The sequence below is a fragment of the Eschscholzia californica genome, unplaced genomic scaffold (genome assembly GCF_041429995.1).
Source record: "Eschscholzia californica isolate CP2 unplaced genomic scaffold, dmEscCali1.0.p SCAF_3, whole genome shotgun sequence".
Taxonomy (NCBI): domain Eukaryota; kingdom Viridiplantae; phylum Streptophyta; class Magnoliopsida; order Ranunculales; family Papaveraceae; genus Eschscholzia; species Eschscholzia californica.
Genome location: NW_028238420.1, coordinates 44,111,543 through 44,136,409, shown reverse-complemented (window position 1 = coordinate 44,136,409; position 24,867 = coordinate 44,111,543). Strand labels below are relative to the sequence as shown.

The 24,867-nt window shown below is 37.3% G+C and overlaps 1 protein-coding gene across 1 annotated transcript; it reads left to right on the top strand.

Annotated features, from left to right (window-relative positions):
* The first annotated feature begins 14,351 nt into the window (after window positions 1–14,351).
* On the top strand, window positions 14,352–23,670 carry LOC147550674 (cyclic nucleotide-gated ion channel 4-like). The gene is made up of 7 exons (XM_086668889.1): window positions 14,352–15,292; window positions 16,236–16,451; window positions 16,622–16,941; window positions 17,082–17,190; window positions 21,891–22,127; window positions 22,415–22,501; window positions 22,705–23,670. The coding sequence occupies exons 1-7, from the start codon at window positions 14,711–14,713 to the stop codon at window positions 23,218–23,220; spliced, it is 2,067 nt and encodes a 688-aa protein (XP_086525015.1). The 5' UTR covers window positions 14,352–14,710; the 3' UTR covers window positions 23,221–23,670.
* Window positions 23,671–24,867: the final 1,197 nt, after the last annotated feature.

The following is a 24,867-nucleotide window of genomic DNA, read 5'->3' as shown; positions in this document are numbered from 1 at the left end:
CCACAAAGGCATTTCATCGATAAAAATCCTCTGAAAATATAAGATTCGATTAAAAAAACAAAAAAAACATGAAATAAACCAAGAAGAAGACATAGCTTAGTCGACTTCTTCGATCTTGCGTCCACCACCATAGGCAGGAGGAACATCATCACCCATACACCAACCGCACCCATGTGAGGACCTGCACTGCTGCACCACCCTTATACATCTTTGCAATAATTGGGTTGCGAATGTTTTCTAATTCTTTCATTTAGTCATCGACCCTTAACAGATTGGATTATTTTTCTAATGGCCCCCAACTTTGTGACCAGCTTCCCGCCTGGCCCCCTACTTTACGAGAAATACCCATATGGCCCCCTTCCGTTATAACACCGTCACTTTCTCTCCTCCATCATGTTTTCTCTCTCTGCCAACTCACGCCTCATCATCTGTTACGCCCTCATCACCTCTCCGGCCGGCCAAATTTCCGGCCGGCGACCTTCAAACTAAAAAATGTTTTTTTTTGCTCTCTCTCTCTCTTTAAAAAAAATTCATTTCTCTCTCTCTCTAGAACAGATCTAGAGAGAGAGAGAGAAGATTCCAAATTTCCGGCCGGCGACCTTCAAACTAAATTTTTTTTTTCTCTCTCTCTCTCTTTAAAAAAAAAATTCATCTCTCTCTCTCTCTAGATCTGTTCGTGATGGTGTTCATCACGAACAGAGGTCTGTTCATGATGGTGTTCATCACGAACAGATCTGTTCGTGATGAATCTTCTCTCTCTAGATCTATTCTAGAGAGAGAGAAATGAATTTTTTTTTAAAGAGAGAGAGAAAAAAAATTTAGTTTGAAGGTCGCCGGCCGGTGACCTCTGCCGAAGAAGGTGATGAGGTGGCGTAACAGATGATGTGGCGTGAGTTGGCAGAGAGAGAAAACATGATGGAGGAGAGAGAGAGTGACGGTGTTATAACGGAAGGAGACCATATGGGTATTTCTCGTAAAGTAGGGGGCCAAGCGAGAAGCTGGTCACAAAGTTGGGGGCCATTAGGAAAATAACCCTAATAGATTTGGCCTCCTAAACTGCTTCCTCAATCTTCTTTTGTTGTTGCTGCTTCTAAGGTAAAAACATGTCACAAGAAAGAGAGTCCACATCCCAGAATCGTACTCCAATTTCACTGTATCAGATATGCTCCCACAGCATAGGATCATAAAAGCTTGACTCCATACACATTTTTCCCTTCTCCTTTATTTTCACAAGTTGGAGGTTTCATTCGAACAACCAGACCGAGCAAGAAGTAATAGTTATTTCTTCCCATTCTTCTTGTGTTATCTCTTCATTCTCATTTTTCTAAATGTTTAAGTGATCTCCGAACCGACTAAGGATATATTCTGGTTTCGACACAAAGCCCAAATCAACATCTATTTGTGTACTGTCATGAGAAGAAAGATCATGAATTTCATTTTGGGTCGCAATCCTAAGTAACCAAGTCGATTTGATTTCACCAAGTCATGACTAGCAAATCAATTTAATTTGGGTTATTTTCCAAATGGCCCCCAACTTTGTGACCAGCTTCCTGCCTAGCCCTCTACTTTAGCAAATATTCTCATATGACCCCCTTTTTCCGTTATCTTTAACTGTCCGTTACTCTCACTCCTCCACCTCATTTCCTCTCTCTGCCAAATTTCACGGTGAACCAGATCTAGAGAGAGAAAGGGGAATTTTTTATTTTTATTTTAGAGAGAAAGAGGGATTTGTTTTGTATGTTCGAAGGTCACCGGCCGGCCACCCCTGCCGAAGAAGACGATGATGTGGCATTTTAAGTGACTTGGCAGAGAGAGGAAATGAGGTGGAGGAGTGAGAGTAACGGACAGTTAAAGATAACGGAAAAAGGGGATCATATGGGAATATTTGCTAAAGTAGGGGGCTAAGCAGGACGCTGGTCACAAAGTTGAGGGCCATTTGGGAAATAACCCATTTGATTTCATTAAGTCCATGGACCATGAGTATCAAAGGCAAGAGGTAGTGCATTACACTTTGAAGTTCATCACCTCCAATGGCAGAACCTGATAAAGATGTTATCTGCGAAACACCAACAACTGAAAAATATTAGTTAAAAACAAATCAGCTTCCAAGGATCATTGATTCCTGAAGCCACTGCTGCGCCTTCCAATGCAACTCCATAAACATCAGCTTCGAATTCGTTGATCTCAGGATATGACTGCTTGTTCTTGTACCAGGCAGCCTAAGACTAGACTCTTAACCTTGGGTACATTTGAACACCTACCAACAAGCATTACTCACTTATATCTTCCCCCGGCCTATTCTCGCGGTGTTCATCCACTGCATTACTAGCTAGTTTCTCACACTTGTAGAATACTTGTGTATTTCCTCGAATTCGGCTCGAGTAAGGATTCTAGTTTAGACACAAAGCCGTAATTAACATCTATTTGTGTACTGTTATGTTCTGAGAAGAAAGATCATGCATTGCCTTTTGGGTCGCAATCCTAAGTAACCCAATCGATTTTATTTCATTAAGTCCATGACTAGCAAAGAGATTATCGGTGTTACGCAAGAGATAGTGCATTAAATTTAGAAGAATGTCTTCACCTCCAATGGCAGAACCTAAGTAATAAAGATTTTATATGTGGAACGAACACCACCAGCTGTTGCCCTTAAAAATCAATGTCATTTTTTCACTAGCACTACCCATTCTATCATGTTCTGTTTGCTGTTGTTTTTGTGCATAAAGAAGTGTCGCGGCTGTTGGCTCGGGCATTAATCGACTAAATGAAGTTGGTACAGTGATGATAATGTTTCGAATCTGTCTACTTAGCTGAACTTCTACCATGGCTTTCAATTCCACAAGAAATATCGCAAGGACTTCTTCAATGACTGAATTAAACCCTAATAATGACTCAATTAAACCCTAACAATGACTAAAGTAACCTAACAATGAAGATGAAAAAAATTAATTTAAAAAAAAAAACGAACAATGACCGAAGTCAAGATGTAGGTGTAGAAACTTTACTTCGACTTCTCTCTCTCTTTTGGGTCACAAGAGTTCGGCTTCGACTTCACTCGTTCTCTCTCTCTCTCTCCCTCTCTCGGATCGAGACGAAGAAAGAAGGGAAGGATGGAAAGTGAAATAAGCGAGAATTGGGGACTGAAGTTAAATAAAACCAGAGTTCTGTTTTCTCTCTTCATGAATATGCCTCTTTGTCGGAGTTGGCGGGCCACATCAGAAGGGAAGGATGGAAAGTGAAATAAGCGAGAATTGGGGACTGAAGTTAAATAAAACCAGAGTTCTGTTTTATCTCTTCATGAATATGCCTCTTTGTCGGAGTTGGAAATAAAACCAGTTTTTATCTCTTCATGAATATGCCTCTTCGTCAGAGTTGGCGGGCCACATCAGATTTGGGGTCCGAGTCAGCCGCCAACTTGGAAGACGACTACGAGTCGATATTTGGCATTTGATACATCATAGATGTGATAAGCACTAATAAGCACGATAACCGCCCAATCAAACACTAACAAGAACGGGCCTATAGCCCAACAAGACAATGGTCTGAACCCCAACAACATTATTTATACCCTCATAATCCTAATTCATATAACCAAAGATTCCATCTTTTCTGGGATTCGAACCTGAGACCTCCAGGACTTTCTGGAGTTTATGTCAACACCTTGGAACCACTTGGGCTACCAACTGTTGACTTACATTAACATATTAAAATATAAGTTATTTCCTATTTGACCCCTAGTTTGTGACCAATTTTTTTTTTTATGTTTCAAGGTACCCGAAATTTTTTTCGATCGGCGATCTTCGGTAGAGACGAGAGAGGTGAGGTGGAAGTGAGGCGGAGATATTTTTTGATTAATTTTATTTTGCATATTTTTATAGGAGGAGTAATTATGTCATTTACATTAAAAAAAGGGAGTCAAATTTGAATTTATGAAAAATAGAGGGTCAAAAAGAAAGCTGGTCACAAAGTAGGGGTCCAAGAAAAAGAAATAACACTTTTTCTTTTTGAAAATTGACTACCATCAACTAGGGGTGGGAATAGAGCGGGTTCGGTCGGGCTCGGACTCATTGAAGACGGACTCGGGCGGATCGGGCACCAAAATTACAGGCCCACTATATATAGTCGGGCGGATCGGGCCGGGCAAATGTCTCTTATAGACTGCCCATAGCCCGTCTGTGCCCGCCAGCCCGAGCGGGCTCCACCAGTCACGGGTCGGACGGGCTCGGGTTTTTCAGAAGAAAAAAAAAAATATATAATGATAATTTTTTTTAACGATATATAATCACCATTAATTAACTTAATTTCATGTATAATATTAGTTTAAGCCAGAGAAATACAAAAGATTTCATGACTGATTTCAATCTCAACCCATTCAAGATTCAAACCCAAACAAAAAAATTTCATAAATAAAAAGATTGGAACCAAAATACACAACCATTATTTCCTAAAGAATATAGAATCAAACCCAATAATATCAACTTTTCTAGGTTTCATTTGAGATTCAAATGGGAAGTCTCTAGGAAATCAAATTCTAAACCTAGTAATGTTCTTGGAATTTTCTTAATCTGGCAACAAGAAATAAACCTTGCCTCTGAAATGTCTTCTTCAATTTTGTAGCTTGAGCTGTAAAGTTTGATTAGGATAGTTCACCTCTGGAATACTCTCAATTGAATCAAAGATCAACACTTTATCAGGTAAGATCTTTGTTTCTTGAAGACAAAAAGTAACTTCCCAACAGATCTACAAATATTAAGAATATAACAAAAATATGAAGATGGGATGGGTTGATGAAGAGGGCAGATTCAGTGGAATTAGGGTTAGGGTTAGAAAAGATGAGGAAAGGGGAAGGAAGAAGAGGGGATGGTTTGATGAAGATGCCTTGATCTTATGCAGAATAATCTCTTTCTCTCTCTTTTTTTAGAAGAAAACCCTAGGAGGAAATTTTTTTTTCTCAAACTAATTTATATGTAACCTAACCCTAAAGCACACGGGAGAAAGAGTAGTCAGCGCATCAGCCGTTGGATTTTATATCCCTAAATCTGGCGGTTAACAAGTGCGGGCTGAATCGGGCGGGCTCATCGGGCCGGACGTCGGGCAAAGGGCTATGCCCGTGTCCTGACCACTAGAGCCCGTCTCAACGGGCCGGGTAAGCCCGAGGCGGGTTTATTTCGGTCACCGGGTTCCAACGGTCCGGGCAGACCGGGTCGGATCTCGGATTTCCGGACCGTTTTTCCACCCCTACCATCAACTATAGTCATACATTTGACATTGATACATCAATGATGTGATGAGCTCGATAACCACCCTGTTTATGTCAACACCTTTGAACCACTTGGGCTACCAACTGTTGACAAAAAGAGAGAGAGAAAAAAAAAGAAAAAAAATATAACTCTTAAAATATTACTAATGTTCATCAACACATTACTATTTCATTAACATACTAAAATGTTATTAAAATTAGTTATAATCTGTTAATCAATACATTAAAATTTATTAACATACTAAAATATTAATAAACTATATAACTATAAATAGTTTATTAATAAACCAAAACTAGTAATAGTTTATTAAAATTTTAGTTTATTAATAAACTAAAACTAGTAATAGTTTATTAATAATCTGTTCATCAACACATTAAAATTTTAGTTTATTAATAAACTAAATAATTAACTAAAGTTTATTAACAGATAATAAAACTAGTTATAGTTTATTAATGTGTTCAAACCTCACTCATGAGCCAGAAGCACAGACATTTTAGACATAGAATTGGTGCGACGGGATCATGACGATTGAGAACTCTTAACAAAGGTTGGTCTGTGGATATAAACAACCCCTCTTTATATAAACAACCATGTGTTTATGTAAACAACCATGTGTTTATGTAAACAACCCCTGTTTATGAAAGAAATAGATCCCGTCCTAAAATTGCATTAACATATTAAAATATTACTAATGTTTATCAACATATTAACATTTCGTTAAGATACAAAATATTATTAAAATTAGTAATAATTTGTTCATCAACACATTAAAATTTATTAACATATACTAATAAACTATAACTAGTAATAGTTTATTAAAATTTTAGTTTATTAATATTATTTTATTAATAATCTGTTCATCAACACATTAAAATTTTAGTTTATTAATAAACTAAAATTTATTACCAGATTAGTAAAACTAGTTATAGTTTATTAATCTGTTCATGAAACAGAAAAGTTGCCAAGCAATTGTTGGTTTGCTGCTCGTAGCTAAAGTTGGAAAGAAGACGAAGATGAGAAGATTTCTGAAGGAAGACGAAATTTAGTTGTCAGACTAGCTTGACCAAGTATTGTTAGGGCAATGCCTAAATTTGAGGGTGTTTATCACCTACGCCCTTTTTTCTCCCCTTCAGGCCAAAAGTCGCCGACCTTTTTTTTTTTTTCTCTATTATTCTTACTCTTCCCTGTTAGGAAAAATAACCTAATTAACTTGTTCAGGAATATGAAGATAAACGATGCGAAAGTAAAAGTAGAGACACCAAGATTATTTAACGTGGCAAAAAACCCCTCCAAACTAGAAGGTAAAAAACCACGGGACCTAGTCCAGAAATCTTCCACTATAATTAAATAATGGGTTACACAACTCTTCACCAAACCTATGGTGGATAAACTGAACAAAGAAACAAAGAAATAAAATCTCTTACTCCTTAGGATTTGAACAAATCCTAGATTACTAAAGGTTGAAGAAGATAACCACAAACTAAATTGCTTCACAAGATTAATAATCTTCTTTTCTTCAAACCAATATTCTGCTCTTTCAATCTCTCTTGAAAGAACCACTTCAGAAATCTCTCTTTCTCTGACTTCTCTTTGTTCTGGAAGTTGTTGTGTATAATCTCTTCCCTTTCATTCCCTTTTATAATGATAAATAGGGAGGTTTACCAAAAGAAATAGGAATTCCTTTTTAGGTTTGAAAAAATAGAAACTAGTTTCTATTTTTTCCCCAAACAAGGAATAAGGGAAATCCTATTCCAACTAGGAGTCCTTTAATTATAAGGAGGGACCCCAACAAACTCCCCCTCCCGACTTATGAAGAGGGACCTACCATCCCCAAACCTGCAACACTGCTACATAGCTCATGTTTGCCTTTGGGTAATGGTTTTGTCATCATATCTGAACCATTGTCTTCAGTATGGATTTTCTCGATCTTCAACACCTTTTCTTCAAGAACATCTTGGATCCACTGGTATCTCACATTTATATGCTTGGACTTGGAATGGAAACTAGAATTCTTACTGAGGTGGATGGCACTCTGACTGTCGCAATGAATAACATAATTATCTTGTTTCATACCAAGTTCTTCTAACAGTCTCTTCATCCATAACATCTCCTTGCAACATTCTGTAATGGCAATATATTCTGCCTTTGTAGTAGATAAAGCTACACACTTTTGTAATTTAGATTGCCATGACACTGCTCCCCCTGAAAGTGTAAATAAGTAGCCTGATGTGGACCTTTTAGAGTCTACATCTCCTGCCATGTCTGCATCTGTGTAACCGACTAATACTGGCTTATCATTACCAAAACATATACGAGCTTTAGACGTACCTCTAAGATACTTCAGAATCCACTTCACTGCTAACCAATGCTCTTTGCCTGGATTAGCAAGAAATCTGCTTACTACTCCAACTGCAAATGCAATGTCTGGTCTTGTACACACCATTGCATACATCAAACTTCCTACAGCTGAAGCATAAGGAATTTTCTCCATTTCTTCTTTCTCACTTCTAGTTGATGGGCACTGATCACGAGTCAACTTGAAGTGACTGGCTAATGGACAACTCACTGGTTTTGTCTTGTCCATATTGAACCTTTCTAGAACCTTCTCAATGTATCTTTCTTGTGATAGCCAAAGTTTTCCAGCTTTTCGATCACGAGAGATATGCATGCCAAGAATTTGTTTTGCTGGACCCAAGTCTTTCATATCGAAATACTTGTTTAGTTCTTTCTTTAACCTGCTAATTTTATTAGCATCCTGACCAACAATCAACATATCATCAACATAAAGCAGAAGTATAATCAAATCTCCATCAGGAAATTTATGAACGAAAACACAATGATCTGAAGCCGTCCAGTGATACCCTTGATCCTTCATGAATGATTCAAACTTTTTGTACCACTGTCTTGGTGCTTGTTTCAGCCCATATAAACTCTTCTCTAACTTACAAACCAAGTGTTCCTTACCTTTAACTTCAAACCCTGTTGGTTGTTCCATATACACATCTTCCTCCAAGTCACCATGAAGGAAAGCGGTCTTGACATCTAGTTGTTCAATTTCTAGGTTCATACTTGCAGCCAATCCCAATACTAACCGTATAGAGGACATCTTCACCACTGGAGAGAAAATCTCATCAAAATCAATACCCTTCTTCTGCCCAAATCCTTTCACCACTAGGCGTGCCTTATACCGTGGTTGTGAATTTCTTTCTTCGGTCTTGATTTTGAAAACCCACTTATTTTTAAGAATTTTCTTATTCTTAGGTTTTTCAACCAACTTAAAAGTGTTGTTCTTATGCAATGATTCAATCTCATCTTGCATAGCTTTCAACCACTCCTTCTTGTGTTCATCATCTATGGCTTCTTCATAACACTGTGGTTCTCCACTATCTGTAACCATCACATACTCGTGTGGAGGATACTTGGTAGATGGTGCTCTATCCCTAGTCGATCTTCTCAATTCAACTGGTGGTTCATGTTGAACTTCCATTCCTTGCTCAACATCATCACCCATAGGAACATCTTCATGAGCTTCATCTTCATGATTTTGTTCTTCACCTGCATTACCATGCACAACCTTAGAAGAGATATGTGGATCTAGATCAATGAGATCATTACTATGATTCTCATGCTTCTCAACTTTCCCGAAGTCCTCAATAGTTTGATTTTCAAGAAAGATCACATCTCTACTTCTAATAATCTTCTTATCGACTGGATCCCATAACCTGTATCCGAATTTCTCATCTGCATACCCTAAAAAGATGCATTGCTTGGCTTTATCATCAAGCTTTGCTCTTTGATCTTTAGGTATATGCACAAAAGCCCTGCAACCAAACACCCTTAAGTGTTCATAACTGACTTCTTTCCCAGCCCACACTCTCTCAGCTACATCTCCATCTAATGGTGCTGAAGGTGATAAATTGATCAGATAACATGCAGTACGCATTGCTTCCCCCCAGAAACTTTTAGGCAACTTAGCTTCTGAGAGCATACATCTGATCCTCTCCACAATAGTGCGATTCATGCGTTCTGCTACACCATTTTGTTGTGGAGTTTTGGGAACTGTCTGTTCATGTCGAATACCATGGGTTTTGCAATACTCTTCAAACGACCCGATGTATTCTCCTCCATTGTCAGTGCGAATGCACTTCAATGATTTTCCTGTCTCCCGTTCTACCATGTTGTGGAAATTCTTGAAAACTGCAAGTACCTGATCTTTGGTCTTTATGGCATATGCCCAAACTTTCCTGGAAGCATCATCTATAAAAGTAACAAAATACAAAGCACCACCAAGTGTTTTGACCTTTAAAGGTCCACAAACGTCAGAATAAACAAGCTCCAAAACACTGGATTTTCTTTCAGATGCATTCCTTTGAAAAGAAACTCTATGTTGCTTTCCTACTAAACAATGAGAACAAGTGTTTAAATTTATACCTTTTACGTTCGGTAAGTCTTGTCGTTTAGCAAGGATTTGAAGTCCTTTCTCGCTCATGTGCCCGAGTCTTCTATGCCAAAGATCAGTGGAAGAATCTTTTTCAACTGCATTCAATTCTCCTTTACACAGTTTTACTTGAGTCCTGTATAAAGTACAACACTTCTTCCCTCTTGCTATCACCATTGACCCTTTTGTGAGCTTCCACTTTCCATCACCAAAGTGACTGTGGTACCCTTCATCATCTAATACTCCGGTAGAGATTAGGTTATATCGAAGATCTGGTATATGCCTCACATTCTTAAGAATCAATGTACTCCCTGTGCTCGTCTCAATTTTCACTTCTCCAATTCCTACGATTTTTGAGAAACCTAAGTTTCCCATCCTGACTTTGCCAAGGTCACCAGTTTTGTAAGAGTTAAAGAAATCCTTACATGGAATAGCATGATACGAAGCACCTGAGTCAACCAACCATGTTGTTTCTGGTTCTGACTCAGCCATACTTAAGCAAGTGTCTCCACAACCTGAGAGTAAGATAATGTCATCACTTGAGGCAACTGCCGCAACATTATCTTGTTTTTCATCATCCTTTTTATTTTCCTTCTTTGTTTTCTTGCAATCACTCTTGTAATGACCCATTTTTCCACAACCAAAACATCTAACTTCTTTCTTTGGTTTTGATCTCCCCCTTGACTTATCACGGTTATGAGGTTTTCTACTTTTACCTCTCCCCCGTCTTTCTGTAACAAGTGCCTCTGAATGAGACTCGTCTGACGATGATTTCCTTCTTGTTTCTTCATTCAACAAACTACCTGTTACGTGATTCATACGCATTATGCCATCAGGAGCAGAATTGCTAAGAGACACCACCAATGTCTCCCAACTATCTGGTAAAGAATTTAGAAGAAGTAAGGCCTGCAACTCATCATCCAAAACTAACTTCATTGCAGAAAGCTGGTTTACTAGACTTTTCATCTCATTCAAGTGTTGAGCAATTGAGGTTCCTTCTTTATATTGTAATTTTCCTAGCTTTCTGAACAAGTAAGCCTTTTTGGCAGCTGTCTTCTGATCATACAATTCTTCTAATTTCCTCCATAGACTATAAGCGGAAGTCTCCGTCGATACATGATGAAAAACACTGGGTTCTACCCATTGTCGAATAAATCCAACAACCTTACGATCTAATACCTTCCAGTCTTCTTCATCTATCTTCATCGGTTTTGTACCGTGATTTTCAATGGGTGCAGCTAGGTCTTTGCAGTATAACAAATCTTCCATTTTTGCTTTCCACATCAAGTAGTTTTCTCCATCTAAACTAATCATTCGATTAGTATTCACTTCCATATTTCTGAACAATAAATCCAACCTTAGCTCTGGTACCACTTGTTAGGAAAAATAACCTAATTAACTTGTTCAGGAATATGAAGATAAACGATGCGAAAGTAAAAGTAGAGACACCAAGATTATTTAACGTGGCAAAAAACCCCTCCAAACTAGAAGGTAAAAAACCACGGGACCTAGTCCAGAAATCTTCCACTATAATTAAATAATGGGTTACACAACTCTTCACCAAACCTATGGTGGATAAACTGAACAAAGAAACAAAGAAATAAAATCTCTTACTCCTTAGGATTTGAACAAATCCTAGATTACTAAAGGTTGAAGAAGATAACCACAAACTAAATTGCTTCACAAGATTAATAATCTTCTTTTCTTCAAACCAATATTCTGCTCTTTCAATCTCTCTTGAAAGAACCACTTCAGAAATCTCTCTTTCTCTGACTTCTCTTTGTTCTGGAAGTTGTTGTGTATAATCTCTTCCCTTTCATTCCCTTTTATAATGATAAATAGGGAGGTTTACCAAAAGAAATAGGAATTCCTTTTTAGGTTTGAAAAAATAGAAACTAGTTTCTATTTTTTCCCCAAACAAGGAATAAGGGAAATCCTATTCCAACTAGGAGTCCTTTAATTATAAGGAGGGACCCCAACATTCCCTCCTTCCTCCTCCACCTTCTTCTTCCTTCTTTCTTTTTCTTCTCTCTCTAAAACTTCGTTTGCCGGCAAGAACCCCGACGAAGGGGAGCATAGAAAGGGTTTCTATATCTGATTCGACCAACGACAACCTAGCAGCAACTGACGCCATTAGGTCAAACGTTATCTGAGGACTAAGGCATTGCCTCCTAAACACACATTGCCAAACTAGAAATTGCTTTTAGTAAGATTACTTTTAACAACTTTAGGCATTGCCTATAAAATCTCCCTTCATATAAATGGAGTATCCTTGGGTAATGTAGAAGTATTAGCGTAATTGGAGTCCAAAAATTATGCTATATGGGACGATATTGTAATATTATGAGTATATGACTAATAAACAGAGTAACAAATACAGAATCAGAAAGAAAAATATAGAGAACTAAATTTATACATATTAGATGGAGTGTACTATATTCCATTTAAATCAAAATGAGGTATCACCACATATGAAAGCTATAGAGAATAAGAAATTCGAAAACAGACACTAGGCAAAAAACCAACGTGGTTTACAATGATTAGAGTAGAATTGAACAAAAATCATTAGAAGTTCCAATCATGAGAAGCCACATCGAAATTTCTGTTTAGAAACTCTCCAGAATTTCTGGGTAAAATATGCTCCAATTACAATATAATTTGGAAAATGTCTATCTGTTTATGACATATCACGGCCGAATCTTGGTCAGGGTAGGAGTCCGAACATGATCTTAGAGAGAAGAAGTGTTTTAGTTCTTCTTTCTAAATCCTGACCAAACACATATCCCAACTGGAATTTGACCGAGATATGTCGTGGACAAAACATCAGGGCTGATATATTTTAGAAAAAGATACTGTGGTTTCTAGGAAGGTCCAACAGGCTAAGAAAAGGTTAAACATAGAAGAGTTTGGGTGGTTATCAATCTTTTGCAAGTCCTGTTTTTTAGTTGCATATAAATAATTTATAAGCAAACAAAAACGAGGAAGCTGCCTGGAAACATCATTGATCTTCTCCTTTGTGACATTCCAAAATCACTCTCACTCTCACTCTGATCCTCTCAACCCTCATTTCATTTCTCGATAATCCGATCATTTTGTTTTATTTAATTTCATGAGTACTAAATGCCATGGCTCACCCATATACACTATCTTACATGTCACCTGTTCTATTGATTCTTTTCAGATAAATTGAAATTTGTATTCAACTATTTAGGGTCAAGTGGGTTATGAGGCGGGAGAAAACTAGTATAGATCAAGATAACTTGTTCAAATTAACATAGATATGTTAAAAGAGTTTTATCAATAGCTCATCATATATAGAAATACATATATGTCTATATACGATGATAAATAATTCCGGTATGTACTGATCCACGTGTGTGAGAACAGTTTCACTAAGAAAAAAAAAAAAATTATGTTTCTATTAAGTTTGGATTAGGTTTGATTTGAGGTAGATGTTTCCAAACTTAATCACATTAGGCAATTCCTTGAAGGGGGTTGAGAATTGGAAGTTAGTCTTGGCAGTACTCTCATTCCTAACACTTATCCTCCTGCCACCTTTCCTGGTCCAATATCCAATTTCAAAACACACAATATCCAATTTCAAAACACACTTTCATTGCCTAGTTTATTAAGATTCCCTTACAGCCCCTACTATTCTACTTTAGCCCTAAGGGTGCTCATTTGGCAAATGACAAAAAATGCCGCGATGTGTTTTATTTATACTTTTGGTTTGGGATAATCTGAATAGATTACCTGCAATTATATTTGGCCGCGACTTTGAAGAATAAAGAAAAATCTCTTAGGACATAAAGAATAGGTCAATAAACATTAATTTGAAGGGCATATTCTTCTTTTAATCCAAAAATTGACTTGATCAAACGATGCTCCCTAATCTTCATCTTCTCTCTCTCTCTCTCTCTCTCTCTCTCCCTCTCCCACTGGCTCACATTATCCCTCTTTCGTTCTCTCTCTAACTATCTCTTTCGCTCTCACTGACTATCTTTTTGTCGTTCTCACTCTAGATCTCTCTCTTTCTTTCGTTGTCGATCACTCTCATCTCTTTTGATGTAGACATATCTCTCTGTACATTAATTTTTATTTCTCTGTCTATCTCTTTCTCTTTCACTCTCTCTCGCAGTCTTTATCTCTCTTTCTGGTAGTTTCCATCTCTCCCTCTCTCTCTCTTGCGGTCTGCATAGATCTCTCTTGGGAGATCTCAGAGTTCGTGGTCACGAAATCCTCAGAGGGTTCTGCTAGAAACCGTCCTCGAGATCTGGCCCTTCGCTGAACGGTGTATGTGATAGAGAGAGAGAGACAATGAGAGATCGAGAGACATAGATAGTGATCACAGTAGAGAGAGATAGTGAGAGCGAGAGAGCGAGAGAGGGAGAGAGCGAGAGAAAGTGTAACAGTGAGTGAGAGAGGAGAAAATAGTAGAAAGAAGATGGGGCAATGATGGCCGGAATGGTGGTCGTGGGAAGTTGTGGTGGGAAGTTGTGGTGGTAAAAAATAAAATGCCCCCAAAAATGTACAAAAAGACTTTCCTAAAGAATTTATCTCCGAAAATTATTCTTTACACCCTAAAGTCGCGGCCATACATTTACTTGGTACTCAAAACTCTTTTAAATTCACAAGTACAACGATCTCCCCTCAATCAATTTATGAATAGTGAAATATGGACAATATCATGTAATTTGACTATGAGAAATGCTAAATGTCCTATAATACTGAGCCAACCACAGGTTGGGCGTCGATGTGGCCGGCTCGCATTGGACAGCCTCTCTTGAGAGAGAAGTGGCCAATGCAATGGGAGCTGGCCACTTTGGTGTTCGTCCTGTGGTTTGCTTTTTGGGGTCATTTACGATTACAGGGCATTGTAGTAATTTAACAATTAAACTCTCAATTTTTGTTTTTGGAAGCTCTTTCAATCACTTGGTGTTATAACATTGAAACCATCCCCCAAGATAACTAAGCACTCTCTCTCTCTCTCTCTCTCTCTCTCTCTGTACCAATGGCCTTGAGAGTAAGAGAAACATCAAATATTTCACATATTGATATAGAGAGTGAATCAGAAGAAACAGAAATAAGTGAAGCAGAAGAAGAGGAAACTGAAAAAGAACAAACAGAAACAGATGAAGAAGATGATGAGAAGAATTTGCATGGACATAATAACATGAAGAGAAAATATGGAACCAAAAGTAAAGGACTAATTGGTTCATTTCTAGGAAGGGTTTTAGATCCAAGAGCAAAATGGGTTCAAGAATGGAACCAAATTTTCTTACTAGCTTGTGCAACTGGACTATTTGTGGATCCACTATTTTTCTACTCACTATCAATAAGTGAGACATGTATGTGTTTGTTCGTTGACGGGTGGTTCGGTGCAACCGTGACCGTGGTTCGTTGCATGACTGATTCATTGCATGTATGGAACATTTGGTTACAACTTAAGATGGCGAAACGACGTTCTTATTCTACTTGGGCACAAGAGAGGGAAAAACTTCAAAATTTGAGTTCTAAATCTTTGGCTATACAATACTTGAAAGATAGAAAGGGTTTCTTCTTTGATCTCTTTGTCATCCTCCCAGTCCCTCAGGTACGACCGTACGACTACGATATATACATGTATCGAAGGATAGAATAGCTCATAAACTGTCATTAGAGTAAACCTTAAAAGCTATAATAATAACTAACTCTGTAAGGCCATATGAACTAGAGCTACAAAGTACAGAACCAATGACCTCTAGGATTTGAGAGGGGTGCATAACCGCGGGGTAAACAACATCATCTCTCTCAATTCTTCCATTAGGTCTTCGCTCTTTCTCGAGTTTAAATGGTGTGTAAATATTATTTATGTCTCTAGTCCTGCAATTAATGCGTGTAAAGATGTTATGTTAGTTCAGGCTTAATGTCATTTTCACATGTGGATCCCTCTGCTTGATGTGCTTCTAGTACTTATACTATTTTTACGCATCCACACCCACGAACTCACCGATTTATGATGATTCGACTCAATTCCCAAAGATAGATATAGGTTTCAATTCTATTGAACTAAAGTAGACTACTAGTTAATGAAGGACTCCCTTTGGAACCTAAAAGTTCTAAGAATATTAACTACTTTGAAGAAGAAACATATTCGAGTTTAAATATGTCCAAATTTTAACAAGAATATGACACAAAACATTAAATGCTTAGCCCTTGATACCCTTTTGCATTTATTTTGTTGTTATATAAAACTACAAAAAGATTCATGTCAGCATGAACAGTTAGTGTTATCATCTCATGTGACTCTTGATCTGTGGTATTATTTGAACTTGTCACATTCTTGCAGGTTGATTGATTCTCCTTTATACAACCACAAGTTTAAATTGTCTGACTTCAAATCTATACAAGAAAAGGAATAGAAAGAAGAATATTAATTTAATTTTTTTTTATAATAAGATTTGAACTCTGATATTCACAGTAATAAACTAATAATGTTACATTCTTCTTAATAATGAGTATAGTTTCATTGAAGTAGATGTTTGTATAAATTACAGGTTGTGTTATGGGTAGCAACTCCTTTTCTTCTTGAAAGAGGAAAGACGACAGAAGTGATGACATTGTTCTTGATCATGTTCCTTTTCCAGTACCTTCCTAAGATCTATCATTCCGTTTGCTTTTTACGTCGAATGCAAAACTTCTCTGGCTACATTTTCGGAACTGTTTGGTGGGGTATTGCTCTTAACATGATAGCTTATTTCGTTGCTTCGCACGTAAGTACTAAATAGTTTCCTCCCCATGTTGTTTGATATCTCATACATATATTGTTGTCGTGAAGCTCACCGTAGTTGAGTGGTAACATGTATATCTCTTCACTGTGGAGACAGAAAATTCAAATCTTATGGATTTCAGAAAAAATTGGGTTGTTGTTTGATATTCACAGGCAGCAGGAGCATGTTGGTACTTGCTAGGTATTCAGAGGGCAGCTAAGTGTCTAAAAGAGCAATGTAGAGTGACAGAAGGCTGTGGACTAAGGACATTATCATGTGAACAATCTATATACTATGGTACTACAATTAAAAACTTAGTTAGAGATAGACAAAGATTGGCTTGGGGTGAAAACAATCATGTTAGGTCTATGTGTATCGCTAGCGCTGATAATTTCGGATATGGGGCGTTTAAATGGACGGTTCCTCTGGTTACCAACGATAGTCGTTTGGAGAAAATATTATTCCCTATCTTTTGGGGCCTAATGACTCTAAGGTAATATAGCATTTATCTCATTGAGTTAAGACTACTTCAATTAATTCATTTTTATTGCTATAATCTACGTATGATGCTTTGATTTGAACCATCTTTAGCTAGCACATTACATGTTTTCATGGCCATTTTTTGATGATCAGCACATTTGGGAACTTGGAGAGCACAACTGACTGGTTGGAGGTGGTCTTCAATATCATTATTCTAACAAGTGGGCTAGTCCTAGTGACAATGTTGATAGGAAACATTAAGGTACTTAACTATTATTAACTCCAAGCACATTCATATCGTAGTGTACCGTATGTACATCGTAACCCTATCGGTATATATTCCCCCAAAAAATAATCAGTGAGCTATCATATTTCATGATGTTTATTGTTTTTTTGGATATCTGTCTTAACTATCACAAGGAAAGCACGATTGAGTTTGATTTTTTTTTTTTTTTTTAATTGTTCAGCGTGTGCCTCGAACCCTTGACCTCTAGGAATTGAGTTTGATTTTAGGTTTATTGATGAAGCGTATATAAAATAAGTCTGAAATAAAATACACTTTTGTCAAATATGTTACGCGTTTCTGAAAAAATACACTTTCTAGAGTAACATGAAATGTCTATTGTGTCTTTGACCAAATCAAATCAAATTCATGAGAGTCACAAGTCATACTCAGTCTGTGTCAAATACAGATAATAAGGGGAAAAAATAGAAGTTTCCCTTATTCCTTGTTTGGACTCCTAGTTGGAATAGGATTTCCCTTATTCCTTGTTTGGGGAAAAAATAGAAGTTTCTATTTTTTCAAGCCTAAAAAGGAATTCCTATTTCTTTTGGTAAACCTCCCTATTTATCATTATAAAAGGGAATGAAAGGGAAGAGATTATACACAACAACTTCCAGAACAAAGAGAAGTCAGAGAAAGAGAGATTTCTGAAGTGGTTCTTTCAAGAGAGATTGAAAGAGCAGAATATTGGTTTGAAGAAAAGAAGATTATTAATCTTGTGAAGCAATTTAGTTTGTGGTTATCTTCTTCAACCTTTAGGAATCTAGGATTTGTTCAAATCCTAAGGAGTAAGAGATTTTATTTCTTTGTTTCTTTGTTCAGTTTATCCACCATAGGTTTGGTGAAGAGTTGTCCAAGAGTGTTTCTACACATCTTGAAGAATTGTGTAACCCATTATTTAATTATAGTGGAAGATTTCTGGACTAGGTCCCGTGGTTTTTTACCTTCTAGTTTGGAGGGGTTTTTTGGCACGTTAAATAAACTTGGTGTCTCTACTTTTACTTTCACATCGTTTATCTTCATATTCCTGAACAAGTTAATTAGGGTATTTTTCCTAACAAGTGGTATCAGAGCTAAGGTTGGATTTATTGTTCAGAAATATGGAAGTGAATACTAATCGAATGATTAGTTTAGATGGAGAAAACTACTTGATGTGGAAAGCAAAAATGGAAGATTTGTTATACTGCAAAGACCTAGCTGCACCCATTGAAAATCACGGTACAAAACCGATGAAGATAGATGAAGAAGACTGGAAGGTATTAGATCGTAAGGTTGTTGGATTTATTCGACAATGGGTAGAACCCAGTGTTTTTCATCATGTATCGACGGAGACTTCCGCTTATAGTCTATGGAGGAAATTAGAAGAATTGTATGATCAGAAGACAGCTGCCAAAAAGGCTTACTTGTTCAGAAAGCTAGGAAAATTACAATATAAAGAAGGAACCTCAATTGCTCAACACTTGAATGAGATGAAAAGTCTAGTAAACCAGCTTTCTACAATGAAGTTAGTTTTGGATGATGAGTTGCAAGCCTTACTTCTTCTAAATTCTTTACCAGATAGTTGGGAGACATTGGTGGTGTCTCTTAGCAATTCTGCTCCTGATGGCATAATGCGTATGAATCACGTAACATGTAGTTTGTTGAATGAAGAAACAAGAAGGAAATCGTCGTCAGACGAGTCTCATTCAGAGGCACTTGTTACAGAAAGACGGGGGAGAGGTAAAAGTAGAAAACCTCATAACCGTGATAAGTCAAGGGGGAGATCAAAACCAAAGAAAGAAGTTAGATGTTTTGGTTGTGGAAAAATGGGTCATTACAAGAGCGATTGCAAGAAAACAAAGAAGGAAAATAAAAAGGATGATGAAAAACAAGATAATGTTGCGGCAGTTGCCTCAAGTGATGACATTATCTTACTCTCAGGTTGTGGAGACACTTGCTTAAGTATGGCTGAGTCAGAACCAGAAACGACATGGTTGGTTGACTCAGGTGCTTCGTATCATGCTATTCCATGTAAGGATTTCTTTAACTCTTACAGAACTGGTGACCTTGGCAAAGTCAGGATGGGAAACTTAGGTTTCTCAAAAATCGTAGGAATTGGAGAAGTGAAAATTGAGACGAGCACAGGGAGTACATTGATCTAGATCCACATATCTCTTCTAAGGTTATGCATGATAATGCAGGTGAAGGACAAAATCATGAAGATGAAGCTCATGAAGATGTTCCTATGGGTGATGATGTTGAGCAGGAAATGGAAGTTCAACATGAACCACCAGCTGAATTGAGAAGATCGACTAGAGATAGAGCACCATCTACCAAGTATCCTCCACACGAGTATGTGATGGTTACAGATAGTGGAGAACCACAGTGTTATGAAGAAGCCATAGATGATGAACACAAGAAGGAGTGGTTGAAAGCTATGCAAGATGAGATTGAATCATTGCATAAAAACAACACTTTTAAGTTGGTTGAAAAACCTAAGAATAAGAAAATTCTTAAAAATAAGTGGGTTTTCAAAATCAAAACCGAAGAAAGAAATTCACAACCACGGTATAAGGCACGCCTAGTGGTGAAAGGATTTGGGCAGAAGAAGGGTATTGATTTTGATGAGATTTTCTCTCCGGTGGTGAAGATGTCCTCGATACGGTTAGTATTGGGATTGGCTGCAAGTATGAACCTAGAAATTGAACAACTAGATGTCAAGACCGCTTTCCTTCATGGTGACTTGGAGGAAGATGTGTATATGGAACAACCAACTGGGTTTGAAGTTAAAGGTAAGGAACACTTGGTTTGTAAGTTAGAGAAGAGTTTATATGGGCTGAAACAAGCACCAAGACAGTGGTACAAAAAGTTTGAATCATTCATGAAGGATCAAGGGTATCACAGGACGGCTTCAGATCATTGTGTTTTCGTTCATAAATTTCCTGATGGAGATTTGATTATACTTCTACTTTATGTTGATGATATGTTGATTGTTGGTCAGGATGCTAATAAAATTAGCAGGTTAAAGAAGGAACTAAACAAGTATTTCGATATGAAAGACTTGGGTCCAGCAAAACAAATTCTTGGCATGCATATCTCTCGTGATAGGAAAGCTGGAAAACTTTGGCTATCACAAGAAAGATACATTGAGAAGGTTCTAGAAAGGTTCAATATGGACAAGACAAAACCAGTGAGTTGTCCATTAGCCAGTCACTTCAAGTTGACTCGTGATCAGTGTCCATCAACTAGAAGTGAGAAAGAAGAAATGGAGAAAATTCCTTATGCTTCAGCTGTAGGAAGTTTGATGTATGCAATGGTGTGTACAAGACCGGACATTGCATTTGCAGTTGGAGTAGTAAGCAGATTTCTTGCTAATCCAGGCAAAGAGCATTGGTTAGCAGTGAAGTGGATTCTGAAGTATCTTAGAGGTACGTCTAAAGCTCGTATATGTTTTGGTAATGATAAGCCAGTATTAGTCGGTTACACAGATGCAGACATGGCAGGAGATGTAGACTCTAAAAGGTCCACATCAGGCTACTTATTTACACTTTCAGGGGGAGCAGTGTCATGGCAATCTAAATTACAAAAGTGTGTAGCTTTATCTACTACAGAGGCAGAATATATTGCCATTACAGAATGTTGCAAGGAGATGTTATGGATGAAGAGACTGTTAGAAGAACTTGGTATGAAACAAGATAATTATGTTATTCATTGCGACAGTCAGAGTGCCATCCACCTCAGTAAGAATTCTAGTTTCCATTCCAAGTCCAAGCATATAAATGTGAGATACCAGTGGATCCAAGATGTTCTTGAAGAAAAGGTGTTGAAGATCGAGAAAATCCATACTGAAGATAATGGTTCAGATATGATGACAAAACCATTACCCAAAGGCAAACATGAGCTATGTAGCAGTGTTGCAGGTTTGGGGATGGTAGGTCCCTCTTCATAAGTCGGGAGGGGGAGTTTGTTGGGGTCCCTCCTTATAATTAAAGGACTCCTAGTTGGAATAGGATTTCCCTTATTCCTTGTTTGGGGAAAAAATAGAAGTTTCTATTTTTTCAAGCCTAAAAAGGAATTCCTATTTCTTTTGGTAAACCTCCCTATTTATCATTATAAAAGGGAATGAAAGGGAAGAGATTATACACAACAACTTCCAGAACAAAGAGAAGTCAGAGAAAGAGAGATTTCTGAAGTGGTTCTTTCAAGAGAGATTGAAAGAGCAGAATATTGGTTTGAAGAAAAGAAGATTATTAATCTTGTGAAGCAATTTAGTTTGTGGTTATCTTCTTCAACCTTTAGGAATCTAGGATTTGTTCAAATCCTAAGGAGTAAGAGATTTTATTTCTTTGTTTCTTTGTTCAGTTTATCCACCATAGGTTTGGTGAAGAGTTGTCCAAGAGTGTTTCTACACATCTTGAAGAATTGTGTAACCCATTATTTAATTATAGTGGAAGATTTCTGGACTAGGTCCCGTGGTTTTTTACCTTCTAGTTTGGAGGGGTTTTTTGCCACGTTAAATAAACTTGGTGTCTCTACTTTTACTTTCACATCGTTTATCTTCATATTCCTGAACAAGTTAATTAGGGTATTTTTCCTAACAAGTCTGTGTCAAATACAGATAATAAGGGGAAAAAAACACCACCTTGAATAATACCTTTAATTTGTATTGTGGGGGTGTTGGAACATGGATGCATGAGCAGGTATTCTTGCATGCAACGACATCGAAGAAACAAGCAATGCAGTTGAAGATGAGGAACATCGAGTGGTGGATGAGACGTAGACATTTGCCATCAGAGTACAAACAAAGAGTTCGACAGTATGAACGACAACGGTGGGCCGCCATGAGAGGAGTAGATGAATATGAGATGATTCGTAACCTACCGGAGGGTCTCAGGAGAGACATCAAATATCATCTTTGTTTGGACTTGGTTAGACAGGTAATATTTCTTTGGTAATTTGAGTATCTAGGGGTCCTATGGGCGCAAACGACATTACTGAGCCCAACCAGACCTAGTTGTCAAGGGAGTCAAGGTCTAGTCTATCGGCATTGTCTTTTTGGCTATATGAACCCTCTAGTTCTTCCGTCATCGAGTTGAATGGACCTATCTTCAAGCTCTCTTCGACATGATCCAAGTGAAACGGGCGGATGGGCCCAGTGTTTGTAGATCGGAGAAGTGGGAGGTGTCTTTAAGATTTTATTAACTAATTTAAATGTCATATGCAGGTGCCATTGTTTCAACATATGGATGATTTGGTTCTGGAGAACATATGTGATAGAGTGAAGTCCCTTATATTTCCAAAGGGTGAAATGGTTAGTTCCTCTAATACATTTCTTTTTTTACTTCTGCAGTAAATATATCTAAGAATTAGCTAATAAGGAATTAATCAGCAGATCATACCAGATTGACGATATTATCTGACCACATGATCACATGACATTTGTGTATAGACAAGGCACTTCGTCAAATGATTAAGTGCGAAGAGCTAATTGATTTCTAACTTTTGTTGATGTAGATAACAAGAGAAGGTGATCCAGTTCAAAGAATGATATTTGTAGTAAGAGGACACCTACAAAGTAGTCAAGTACTAAGAGATGGAGTAAATAGTTGTTGCATGCTTGGTCCAGGAAACTTTAGTGGTGATGAGCTCTTATCATGGTGTCTTAGACGCCCATTTGTGGAACGACTACCCCCCTCGTCATCAACACTGGTTACACTGGAAACAACCGAAGCATTTGGGTTAGAAGCCTCAGACGTAAAGTACGTAACACAACATTTTCGTTACACATTTGTTAACGAAAAAGTTAAGAGAAGTGCTAGATACTACTCCCCCGGTTGGAGAACTTGGGCATCTGTAGCAATTCAATTAGCTTGGAGAAGATATAGACATCGGTTAACACTCACTTCATTGTCGTTTATAAGACCAAGAAGACCATTGTCAAGGTGTTCGTCGTTAGGGGAAGATAAGCTAAGGCTTTATACTGCACTATTGACTTCACCTAAGCCCAACCAAGATGATTTCTCCTACTAAATTGTACTCGGAATAGGGCTAGCCTGCCAATATTGTTTGAACGTATATTGGTTATTTCATATCATATGGTCGAAACTAATGTATATGGTAAAGAAAAAAAAAAGAAACTTGGATTTGCCCCCACATTGAGTGTTTGAGAAGAACCAAAATGAAACTGTATGAGCTAAAAATGAAGCTGATTTTCATGACACAAAAATGTTCCAGCCTCTCCTCCGAACAGTATATAGGTTCGAACTTCGAATCCAAGCAGAATGATCTCTAGGTGCAAATTGGGTCTCCCGACAGGCAGATCATTCATCGGGCTAGGCTGGGCCAGGGCCGACCCAAGTGTTTGGGAGGCCTAAAGCGAAATAAAAATAGGGGCCCTATTGTGTACTAACGCAAAATGTAGTAAATTTTCCGCAAAAGATTTGTCAAGAGAATATTTTTGAGACTTCATTGATTTTCTTATATTTTTGTTGTTCTTTTTTCGCTTTTAGACGCCACGATCCGTCGAGGAGTACTTTATTTGCCTCAGTATAAATTAAGTAAAAATAGTATAAGTTAAGTACATTTTTATATTAGTATAAAGAAAATAATTCTAAAATACATAGTTATACAGTAGTAGGATTGTCTAAATGTAAGACTATACCAATATAGATAAAAAGTTTCATTTACAAAAAATAGTGTTACAAAATTAGTATTTGTAAACTTATCATTTGCATAAAAAAAAAATTAATAGACATAAAACAAAGATTAAAATGCAAGAGGAAGAAAAAAATAAGAAAAACTAAAAAGAAAAGGAGAGAGCATATACAGAGAAAGAAATAACGTGGGAGAGAGAGGGGGAGATGAAATAGGTGAGAGATAAAAATGTAGTGGTTTTGGCCTTTGGTGAATACTTCATAGCAGTCAGTTAAACTTCTTTTTTATCTCACCTATACAGGTGCCTTTAAAATGTTAATTTTAGGGGCCCTTGTAAAATTGGGGCCCAAAGCAGCTGCTTTGGGCCTAGCCCGCCCCTGGGCTGGGCTAGGCCGGTCAGACGACCTTTCTCACATAACTTTTTCTTGGGCAAATTTTGGTAGAACTACCTTTCTCCTATCACATAAGTGCGGGCCGGCAATTTTAGGTCGTTTGTTTTTTCACTTAATAAGTGAATATCACTTGTAAGTGGGGTCAAAGTAAGTGCAAAAAAGTAAGCTCCAACTTGGAGCTTATTTTTCTGCACTTACTTTCTAAGTGCTAAAAAAGACATTTTTATCCTTCTCCGAATATAATAATTACCAATATAATTATAGTTAAAAAGAAAATCTTAAACAATTGATAAGTAAAAAAAATTTTTTAAGACTTTCACGGTGACTCTTTTCCTTCTTAACTCACCCTTCACCTAAGCTTTTCTCCTTAATTTTTTTCACATCTCTTCCTTCATTAATCACGGAACCACCTAAACTCCATTATGCAACATAAGTTCTTTCTCCTTCATAATTTTTAATTATTTGAGGTTAATGTTTTCAACACAAAGTATTAATAAATCGTATTTCTCTTGTATCCAAACTCGTGAGCACAATAAATTAGTATGAAATACTAATATGTAAATACTTTAAGGTCAAAATAGACAGTTGCTCATTTTTATGACATTTAGCATTAATATAAAAACAAAAATCT

What these genes read in the sequence shown, in the direction of transcription:
- LOC147550674 (XM_086668889.1), top strand. Translation starts at nt 14,711, where the DNA reads ATGGCCTTGAGAGTAAGAGAAACATCAAATATTTCACATATTGATATA. An exon ending in TCATCCTCCCAGTCCCTCAG is followed by an intron (nt 15,293 to 16,235) that starts GTACGACCGTAC and finishes TATAAATTACAG; the next exon opens with GTTGTGTTATGGGTAGCAAC. An exon ending in GTTTGGACTTGGTTAGACAG is followed by an intron (nt 22,128 to 22,414) that starts GTAATATTTCTT and finishes TGTCATATGCAG; the next exon opens with GTGCCATTGTTTCAACATAT.